This window comes from Miniopterus schreibersii, assembly GCF_964146895.1.
Source record: "Miniopterus schreibersii genome assembly, chromosome: 19".
Classification (NCBI taxonomy): domain Eukaryota; kingdom Metazoa; phylum Chordata; class Mammalia; order Chiroptera; family Miniopteridae; genus Miniopterus; species Miniopterus schreibersii.
This window is the reverse complement of record NC_138119.1, coordinates 39,193,689-39,204,930: the sequence shown is the minus strand read 5'-3', so window position 1 is coordinate 39,204,930 and position 11,242 is coordinate 39,193,689. Positions and strand designations below refer to the sequence as shown.

Genomic DNA, 11,242 nt, shown 5'->3' with positions numbered 1-11,242 from the left:
ATCAGGGCTCAACTGACAGTTTGAACCGGCACAGAAATCCAACGGGCCTTAGGACTAGCTCAGCAAACCCTCAGGAACACGTTTCCACACATCGAGGCGGACACTGGGAACAGCCAGCTCTGGTGGCTCTTAAAACCTGGTTGGGACCAGGAACCACACGGGTTCCTAAAAAATCCCACACACGTCACTGCACCAAGCCCCCTCCATGCTGTCGGATGGTGGCATGCCAATGAAATGAGGCAAAATGGGGGAGCAAGTGTGTCCAGGGCCCTGCTGGGCAGGAAGGTCCAGACTAAGAAGGAGAAGCAGGAAGGTGGTCACCCTGGCTGGAGGGTGGGGCCCCATGACCAGGACAGTGCAGGCAGCTGCCCAGGACAAGTTGGCTGGGGAGGGGGAGGAGGGGCGGGTCCCTGAGCCCTGGCTGATGGGCAAGTCCGTCCCTCCAGGACCGCAAGCCCGCTCAACAGGACCAGGCTCAGCGGAGAAGCTGGGCCAGTGAGTGTCACCCATCCCAGACCTGGAAGGGAAGAGCTGCAGCCAAAGGCACGAGGCCATAGGGCTGGGCCCAGGGCCCGGGGCCCTCATCTGTGGAAGCTGCTGCTGCCTGCCTGGGGGAGGGAGGGGGTGAACCTGGGCGCCTCGGGCAAGTCAGGGAAGCTCGACCGGTGTCCCGTGCGAGGAAGAAGATGGAGGGGGCAGGGCTTCGAGGCTGCTGTGCTGTGTGCTTCTCGAAGGCTGGTGGACGGGACACCTGCAGTCACCAGACCAGGACAGTCTGAATTGTCCCCAGGTTCCAACTTCCAGATGTGCATGTGCCAGAGAAGGAGGGTCGCCAGTGAGAACTCACCCATGTCTTCTCTAACAGTGTTGACTCCCTGTCCTCAAGGCACCACCTCCACGTAGTCACTTGTAGAGTTCTCTGGGGATAAGCAGAGACGAGCCATGAAGCCAGCACCCAGGAGTCGCACTGACCAACCCCTCTCGAGAAAGGAGGCCTCTCCCAGGACACCAGATCAGCCTGAAGCCACATCAAAGTGACTCCTTGAGGGGTCATGTGGAGCTCTCCTGCCAAATTGGGGGTCTCCTATGAGTCGGGCAGCAGCAGAGACCCTGGGCATCCCCACAGTAAGGAGAGCCCTTGTTCTCAGGAGCTCAGGGAGAGCCTCTTTCTGACCGTTGTGGGAGGTTTTACCATAAGTATCTTCCAAGTCCACCTTCGACCGCCTCCAGCGCAGGCAGGGGCTGGTTCTCCTTATCGGGTATAGAAGGGGGAACACCAGTCCTTGGTTTGGTTTCTCGAATTTGGAGACCAATTCCTTTAGGTTGGGAAAGACTTGTTTGGGACAGCCCTTCGCAGTCTGCAAAACACAAGGAGATGGCTTGTCATCGCACAAGTGTGTATGACGTGGAACACTTCTCATGGCAGCGGTTTTCAGGTATTGGTAATTAACGATTCAAGTAACGATTCAATTTTTTTAGCCAGAGAAGTAAATTCAAAAGAAACAAAAAAAGTTTATCTGCTGAGCTCTGGGTGAGCAAGAGAAATGAAAGAAATGCCGCAGACGGCCAGCTGATGGCTCGAGCTCACCTGCGGAGCCCACCCGGCTTCCTAACCCTCACGCCTCCCACCGCCCTTCCCACCCAGGCCTGGTCACGGCTGAGTCTTCTCAGCAGCAGCGGTTGACCTGGAGTCCAGTGGTGCAGCTGACCACGAAGGGACCACTGCTGTGTGTCTAAATTTTGAGTAACAGCCCTGATTATTCCAAAATGGGCCCACACTGTGGTCCCTTCCCATTTCTGTCCCTTTGTAAAGTGCTGTCACCTGAAAGTCTCAGGTGAGATGCTCCCAGATGCCTCCCCCCGCTCAGCTGTGTTGGAGGCGTCCTACCTCTATGTGGTACAGCCCGTATTGCTCCTTGAAGATGCGGTATGTGTAGACGATGCTTTTAAACCTGTGGGAAGAGGGCTGTGTGAGTCAGAAGGTCCGCACGTGCGAACCCGGGAAACACCTACCATCACATCTTGTGTGCAGTCGTGGATCCCAAAAGCGACTGACGTTTCCAGACCTCCTCGTTTATGGGAACTGGAGAGACGGAGGTTTTGGAATGGGGACCCTCGTTTGGACATGGAAGCCTGGGCTGCGGCCAAGGGGCTAAGGGGAGAGAGTTCACAGCTTCAGGGGTGTTGGTGGGTCTCTCGTCTTCACTCAGCTCTAGGTAGATGTAACTTACAGAGCACCTTCCGGCCTTCCTCTGGTGTCCAGTAAACGATGCTGGTGACCCCATGAGAGACGGTGGTGTAACCAAAATAGACGGTGTTGGCATTTGTATTGTGTTCTGTTCCTCTTTGGAACAGGAGCCACTGGCTAAGCAATTCAACCAGAATTCAGGTAACAGACCTAACGGAGCCGCCTTTGTAACTAGAACCAGCATTCCACGGTTTCTCCAGCTTCTGGGTGTTGTCCATGGTAAGATACCGCACCCACTTAACAATGGCTCTCCAGGGGAAAAAGGCACTTGCGGGTGTCCATCAGCATCAAGCAGGTTCAGGCTCCACAGGAATGTGAAGCCGTGAAAGGGAGATTCAAGGGCGCGGGCCTGGGGTTCGAATTATCTGGCAGAGCCCCGTTCCTGCGTCTGCGCCCGCGAATCACAGGGCCAGGGTTCTGACAGAACTGGGAAGTCAGGCACCCCGTACAGCCGTAAGGTCAGGAGCCTGGTCGCTGACCGTCTGGGGACTTCAATCGGCTTCAGTCTCCAGTCCTGTTTGTGGGGTTTCCTGAGGCGAGAATAAGGCCTTGGGTGTCCCCCCGTCACAGAGCAGACGAAAGGTTTAATGAGTCTCCACATGTGGCAACTTAAAGTCCCCCAGAGCTTGAGAAGAGGTCTCAGTAACGTCTCCTCACACAAGTACTGTTCAGGCCCGCATGTGGCATTTGGCTGACTGCGTGGTTTTTTATAATCCAACCATCATATAGACTATGTTAAATTCTTCAATTAGTCACTTCATTTTTACCCCAGACACAAAAATAAAATCAGGATGTGACACCCAAAACTATAAAACTCAAGGAGAAAATGAGAAAACCTGTGTGAATTGAGTTGGGCAAAGATTTATCAGGTATAACACTAAAATTACCATCCTCAAAAGTGAAAATTGAACAGTTGGACTTTGTCAAAATTGAGAACCTCTGTTCTTTGAAATATGCTGTGTAAAGGATGAAAGGACAAGTCACAAAATGGGAGAAAGTATTTACAAATCACCTATCTCACAAAGAACGTAAGTCCAAATATGTAAAGAATCACCAAACTCAGTAGGAAAATAAACACAAAAATAATTAAAAATGGGCAAAATATTTGAATGGACACTTCATCACAGGAGATATGTGGGTGGCAAATAAGCATGTGAACAAATACTCAGACGTAAATTAAAACCACAGTGAAATATTGCCGCACACCCATTAAGGGCCTAAAGGAAGAAGCACTCATCGCGCCCGGGGGTGGCAGTTGCTGTGAACAGCTTGGGAGTTTCTTAAAAATATTAAACCTGCACTGAACACGTGACTCAGTTGCCCACACTTCTTTTTAAAATGATTTATTGATTGATTGATTTTTAGAGAGAAAGAAGAGGTTGGTGGAGAGAGAGAAACATCAATTTGTTGTTCCCTTTATCGATACAGTCATTGTTCGGCTCTTGTGTGTGCCCTGAGCGGGGCTAGAACCCGAAACCTTGGCGAATCGGGGTGGCGCTCTAAAAACTGAGCACCGGCCAGGGCTTGCCCACACTTCTTATTCTCGTGGGAGAAATGGAAACATGTCCACAGACACAGACAGACGTTTGTGGCAGCTTCCGTGGTGAAGGCTGAGTGAGAAAATAAACTGTGGGTCTGTGAAGTACCCACCTCTGTAACCACCAGGCAAACACCTGAAACGGGTGCAGAGGCACTGAATGAAAACTGGAATTGAAAATAAAAAAACATGTATATTAAGAAAGTGTGACTTGTCCCCAGAGTGGAATATTGCTCAGCAAAGAGGGCCTCTGATGCATTGACACATGGTGAGTGCAGAAAAACGTGCCAGGAAGCAGACGATGGGGGCCTGGGCTGGGTGGGGAGGGGAGGTCACAAAGAGGCCCAGGGAGGTTCTGCACCTCCAGCGTCTTGGCCATGGTGATGTTTTCATGGTGTATACCAATACCAACATTCATCGAATTGTGCGATTTTTATTTCATGTCACTGATACCTCAGTAGAGCTGTAAAGATCACTCATGAATGGAATTTGTGCTGTAACATGAAACCGAATTTAAGCTCATTTGGCTCTTGTGGTTTTGATGGCTGGTCTTTGGCATTAGATAGAAAGAATGTTCCCTGTATTTGCTGTTAGGTCCTTAGTCCACATGCTGAGGCTGGACCCCAGTGTGAGAGTGACCACAGTGGGGACAGCTCCGACGTGCAGGAAGGCCCAAGATCCTGGTAGTCACTCAGTCACATCTAAGGTTCGTGACACTTGGTGTGTTGAAATATCTGCATTTTCAGTCATCTGTGCAAATCTTCAACCCATTTAAAATGTGAAAAATGCACAGTCTCGAAGGGCTGTTTCTAAACCTCTGCATGATGTTTCCCGCTGCGATGGGAAAGGCTGGAGTGGAGGGCTTCTCAGTCTCTCCTTCCAATGGGCGTGGAGGTGGTTACAGGAGGTGCTGTGCCAGGTCTCTGAGCTCCGTTGCTGACAGCCCACACGTTGCTGTGGGTCTCATGCTGTGGCCAGCGCTGTGGGGAAACTTGTTCATGGTCAGGTTTATTTTTATTTAACCAAGCCTGAAAGATCAGTTGGAGGAAATGGAGCTGTCTGCTCAGTGACATGAGCAATGTGTCTGTTTCTGAGACGGTTGACTTCTGGCCTTGTCACTGATTTTGACAGCAGTGGTACAAGCTTTTGTTGTGCAAATTTGTCAGTGTGTGAGTATTAAATAGTCTGGGATTCTATCCTAAGGACAGAGTTGGGCGAACTTTCAAAGATGTAAATGCAAAATGCTAATAGTCTCCAATCACACTGGGTACATTGGACCAGACTGGAAATAACCTAAATGTACGATTATGTATAAGTTAGGATGTCTCCAGTCAATGAAATGCTGAGCAGTCACGGCGGGACTGCATGCTGGCCGTCTCTGCTGTGGAGAGGTTCCTGTGAGGCACTGAACGCAGCAGGTTGCAGGCCATCCTGTGTAACAGCCACTGGTGCACAGAAATCCGCTCACGGTGTCCGTGAGGTCTCACTACCAGAAACCCTGACTTCTAAGAATTTCTGCTTTCTTTTTTATACCTTTCTCTACATTGGGTTTTTCAAAAACAACAAAAAGATTGTTTTCTTTTTTCTGCCTGAACTTGAGTCTTCCCAAAGATCGCAGAATCTGAGAGTGGGAAGTGCCTCGCGGGGCCTGGCCTCCTCGGTGAGACCGCGCAGGAGGGTGGACTCGGCCCTCTCCCCTGCAGCCTCCCTGTGGCTGCAGGAAGCCCCTTCCTGTCACACACACGCAGAGCCCTTGCATCCCAGATACGGCCTCCACTGACTACAGGCAGACCAGCTCCCACGTCGGGCACTCAGGCAGTCACACATCAGTGCTGTGCACAGGGCATCTCCTGGAAGCTCTACCAGGCTGGCGATCAGGCAGCACCTCCTGTGCGTGGTCGCCACGGGCCAGCTCTCTGTGACTTCCTTCCTTCACTGCTGTCCTTCCCATGCTATTCTTACTTGGGTGGGTACCAGCACGGAAGCTGGCACATTGCTGTTCTGACACAGCAAAGAGGATGGGAACACAGACTGAAGGGTCCGCAATCAGGGCCCACTGCCACACCCCGGTCCCTGCTTGGGCACTTTGTGGCACGGCTGCAAGGTGACCACGTGACCGTGTTTCAGTGGAACGGGGGACGTGGGCAAGAGAGGAAACAATAGCATGCTGAGAGTTTGGGCTTCGACAGGTGATTTAATAAGAGGCTGGTTTCTTTCCCCACAGAACAGAGGTGTCACCTACTGTAAGTGGTTTTGCGAGGAGCACACGGGGTGACGATGGAAGATGTTAGCACAGAGTTTGGCTCATAGAAAGCAGCCCCGCGGTGGCGCCTACTGCACACATGTGGGAGGCCTGCTGTGGTGTGGACCGTATGACTTTGCTCGCATAGGGCTTGGGTGGCTTTGTGTGACCTCCTCAGAGGAACCTTTTCTGCACCCAACTGAAAGTTGCCTCTCTGTCCCTCCCCGTGGTGGCCCCCTGTTGTTTTGGTCATGCTGTCTCCTCTCCCTGTGATTTCAGGAGAGCAGGTCTAACTCTGTGGCACCCGTCACTCTCTCACCTAGGACCACGCCTGGAACTAGAGGGCCCTCGGCATAGGCTTGTCCAATAAACGGATGACAGTTCCGGTCATCCCCATAGCCCGGGCTCCTCCCTGCTCCCCTCCTCTGGGAATGCCTCGCCCCTCGCTCTCCTTCCGGCCGTGCCCGGGGGTCCCGTCCTCGCAGTCACCACATGCATCACGGTTCTATTCACTTTACTTTCCCAACCAAGTGCTGCGTTTTGCTGAAGGCACCAGTCACGTGTCGAGTGTGGAGCCTGACACACGGGAGAATTTAACTAACTAGAGTTGAAGGATCTGTGCTGATTGGCGAGACAATAAAATTCCACCTGTGTCACTGTGACCAGGATGTCTGATGGGGACACCTGACAGGAACTGGAGGCTGCGGCAGCTTCGTCTGCCTGTCAGGGACATGCCAAGAGGACACGAGGCGATTGTGGCGACGTCCATTTGACTTACCGTTCTTCCATTTCCAGTGGCTTTTGCTCTAGCAGATGTGCGAGCTCGGTCGGTACACACAGAGGAGTTTGGAATGTCGTCTGCTTCTTAGGAGAATCCGCGCCCTGACTGTGGGCCGGGATCTGTCCTGCCTTCAGCACCTCCCGCAGCGTTTCTTCGCCCGTCCCCTCCTTTCTGTTTGGTCTGCACGGAGAGCTCCTCACGCTACCACCCGACTCAGTTTCTCCCACAGTCACCCGTGGGAGGTTCTCCAAGTCAGATTTGAGTCCCAGAACCTCAGCACCGGTTTCGCCCCATCTCTGCTCAAAACCGTCCATGTTTCCCTAATGATGGAATCATTCCCGAGACCCCATCATTTTACTCCAGCCCTACTCTCCCAGGAGTCGGTTTCTAAGCTGCCTTCCAGAGCCCTGCACGAGTCATCTGCGCTTTCAAATATTCTGCTTGGCGACCTGCCCCTGCCTGGCTGCCCTGGAATGCTTCCTGCCATGTCCAGGGACCGACCCTCATCTGGCCTGGGCCCCAGTGGAAACCCTGCCTCCGCTCAGAGGCTTTCCCGCTCACCTCTGTTCTTGAACCTGAGGGAAACAGTCTTTTCTGGAATTTATACTTGGCTTGTTCTGTTTGTTTACATGTTGGGTCTTGTCCTGGGCTCTCCTCAGAACCTCCCCAGGCCTGGCACAGTATCTGAACAGGCAGGATTCACTGCAGTTTTATAAACATTTCTTAAGTTACAAAAGTCCTGCCTCCACAGAGGGCATTTAAATGGTGCCAAGAAGTTATCCAACGGAAGGAGCACACCCACCGCCTTTCCCTCCCAGGTTTCCTGGTTGAGCACTACGGTAAGTTCTGCACCTTCTAGAAACTTTGTACAAATACACACGGATAGAGCCATACATTTTTTTTTTTTACAGAAATGGGATCACACGACAACAGAGGTTACCTCAGAGCTCCGGTGGGCTTGCCCAGTTTTGCTCATGTCCGTGTGCACACACATAAGCGATTCTACTCTCATCTCCCGTGACAGAGGCCTGAGCCCGACCGACTTGGGAGGGCCTGTGGGAGGTGACCCCACAGGAAGCCTGTGTTCCTGACGGAGCTCTGGGGTTGTGACCCCTGGGCCTCTGCTCCCCTCTGGAAAGGGCGGTCCCTCTTCCCGGGGCAGACACCTCACCTCTGCACGTATGGACGGCAAACCTCCATAATCCCTTCTGGTGGTGGGATACGGGTTAGATTTGCTTTACTGGGACAGTGACTACAAGGTAGGTTTTCATTAGTGAAATTGGGGTGGCTATCCATGCATTTGTTCCCTCTGGGTGCTAGCAGTTTTCATTCTTGCCCACAACGGGAGGAAGGATGTCTCATTCTTTTATTTGTATTTCATTAGTTGCCAGTGAGGTCCAGCATGTCTGTGTCAGCTCCACATTTCGGCTTCAGATCACCCCTCTCCGTAGACTTCTCTTCATTTTCTACTGACTTTTAAAACTCTTATATGTTAACGAAGTTTTTCTTTTTCCTGTTGGTTTGTCAACTGTCTTCTAAGTTTTTTTGACATCAGTATTTTTTATAATGGTCATATTTATCCATCTTTCCTTTTTTTGGTTTTGCGGTTTTGTATCTTGTTTCAGAAGACAGATGTCCTTACTGAATGTTCTTTAAGTTTTTTCCCAGTTAAATCTCAGATCTCACAGGTATAAAATCATTTCAGCTGCAAACAATAATGTTGTGTCTTCCTTTTCAATATTTGTGTTTCCTTTGACTAATCTCACGTGCTGACACTCTTGGAAAACGGACATAGTAGTGTGGTAATGAGCGTCTTCGTCGCTCGCAGTTTTAGCGAGAATTCTAGAGCTCCACCTGGCGGAAGGTAATCTGTCTAGCTGGTGTGGGCAGGAGCGTGTAAGTGTGTGCGCGCGCGTGTGTGTAATTAAGGGGTGGATGTTGAATTTTACCTAATGCCTTTTAAGTAAATTTGAGTGAGTTATGCAGTTTATTACCTTGGGCCTGTTAATATGTAGTTACACTAATAATTTTCCTGACATGAAACCATCCTTGATGTCTTAGTTTGGACTGTACTTGAGCATAGCATATTTTTAAAACATATGTTTTTATTGATTTCAGAGAGAGGAAGGGAGAGGGAGAGAGAAACATCAATGATTCCCGTACTGGGGATCGAGCCCGCAGCCCAGCCATGTGCCCTGACTGGGCATCGAACCATGACCTCCTGGTTCATAGGCTGACGCTCAACCGCTGAGCCACACGGGCCGAGTTTGAGCACAGTGTATTTTATACACTACCAGCTTCTATTTGGTTAGTAGTTTACAGAAAACTGATACTAAATGAGGTTGGAATCGATCTATAATCATCTTTGTGCCTGTGCAGCTTTGTGTTTTTAATGTTGTGTCTTCATCACAGAGCAACTGGAAAAAAATCAATGAAAAGACAAACAACTAATGCGAAAAACAGGTGAAGGACATGACCATGCAGCTCTGAAAGAGGAATTATTCATGCCTAAAGGTGCATGAACACACCCTCAACATCATGGGGAGCTTGAAAACTTGAGCTGCTAACACGTGGAGGCGAACTTTCCCATCCCGTCCTCAGCACCACTTAAAGCAAGGGATCGGCCGGCCTGTTCTCTTAGCGATGATGGCCACTTCTGTCCCCACAGCTCCCTGATTCTAAGACGCGCTGGAGCAATTCCAGGGACAAGTGGGGTTTTAACCCTATAACAAGTAGGAGAAAACTCAGTGGCCTCTCCAAAGAGGAGAATCCCTAAAGACACCACCAGCTCCTGCTGATTTCTCTACCAGTTGCTTTCTCAGCAGCCTGAGTAAGGCCCTTCCAGGGACTCTGATGGCTCCGGCCTGGAGTTTCACAAGAAGCCCAGAGCCTTGGCCACGTAGTTTGGGAAGCCCAGGCCCTGCTTCATGTATAATGCCCGTCTCGAGCCTCCACAGCAGGCTGAGCGGGGAAGCTGTCTGCTGAAGCCCTTTACAGACCTAACAAGATCTGATGTATTATTAGTATCGAAGTTATCATAAGCGGAGCCAACAGGATACACGTAAAAACTTGGTCTCTTAGATTCAGATAGAACTTTCACAAGGACCCTGGCCTTTCCCACAGCAAGTGAAAAGCCTCTGCAGGACTGGACCTCCTTGTCTGCGGTCCCCTCGCCACCTTGCTGCCTGCAGCCCTGCCCGTGGGGCCTTCCCACCAGGACAGAGGCAGGCGGAAGCCGAGGACGCACATTCCTCCCACCTCCCTGCAGGATCCATTCTGCTCCCTCTGCTCACTTGCACCACACAGTCCGAGTGAAATACAAGTTCTTTTCTACTTGGCTGTCGCCTGGCATTCACTACATGGTTTCAAACATGGGGAAGGTGAGGCTACTCACGAGACACAGAGGCACAGGACACCTGGCACAGACTCGCTGTCGCGTAGTAGGAAGTTGCCGTCCACCCTCTCTGCGAGCAGCAGGCTCTCACAGTCTCTCTTGGACAGGGGGCCGTGGTAATAAGGCAGGTCCATGGCCGCACTCTCCTGTTCCTGGGATCAGCCCCAAGTTCAGGGCGGCGTTGACAGGTGGGAAAGGTACCTTCAGCCTCTGGCTGGGCTGAAGACAGTTCTGTGGACTTAATAAGTTTCACAAGAGTCAGGAAATGAGAAGGGTGGGGGTGATAGGTGACCAACGCCACAGCCAGTAGTCAGTCACCCGGATGTGGGGGAGAGCCTGTTTGGGAACCATGATGTTTACTTGGGGCTGTGATGCTTAAATCCAGCTCCCCAGAGTTGGGGTGCACCCTGGCATATCACCCCAAGCCACCAGGTTTCCCTGCTCTGCCTCCTGGTGTCCCTTGCAGGGAGAACAGCACTACTTTTTGCTGCAGTGAGTGCCCATTCTCTGCTGAAACTCTTGACTGTACATGCTCAGCTCAGAGCAGGTGCTCAGAAAGTGTTGAGGTGCTGGGTGAATCTAGATATGTCCAGAAAGAATGGGCCGGTTGAAAGGGTAGGACTTCCACAGGTCAAATGGCATGAAAAATGGAAAACACCAAAGAGAAGCAAAAGCTACTGGACTCCGTGGTGGGGCAGCCCATTCCCTGGACAAGGCTCCTGGACTCGGGGACAAAGCCACTTTTAACATCCGCAGCATCACACTTTAGCGGCGGCAGCAGGTGCACGGGGAGGGACACCTGGGGGTGAGAGTTAGTGCCGGGATGCTTTTCCATGTGCAAGGAAAGAGGAGGTTAGGTTTGGTGTGGAGACCTTCAGGTCCTTTGAAGTCCCCACCCTGAAGACAGCAGAGATGGGTCCCCATGAAGAAAGACCAAGCAGCATCTATCTGGCCGGAGACACCTAACCTATCAGACAACCTGGTGCTGGCAAGAGACCCCATTTTTTCGGCGGAGCCTTTTCTGCCTTGATCAGCGGGCA

At 51.4% G+C, this 11,242-nt stretch overlaps 1 protein-coding gene across 1 annotated transcript; it reads right to left on the bottom strand.

The window, feature by feature from the left end:
• Nucleotides 1–881: 881 nt before the first annotated feature.
• Nucleotides 882–10,429, bottom strand: SH2D1B (SH2 domain containing 1B; the record flags this gene model as incomplete). The annotated part of the gene is made up of 4 exons (XM_081121915.1): nucleotides 10,203–10,429; nucleotides 1,889–1,952; nucleotides 1,175–1,358; nucleotides 882–919 (listed from the first exon to the last, which is right to left on the bottom strand). The coding sequence occupies exons 1-4, from the start codon at nucleotides 10,334–10,336 to the stop codon at nucleotides 882–884; spliced, it is 420 nt and encodes a 139-aa protein (XP_080978041.1). The 5' UTR covers nucleotides 10,337–10,429.
• Between the last annotated feature and the right edge of the window lie 813 nt (nucleotides 10,430–11,242).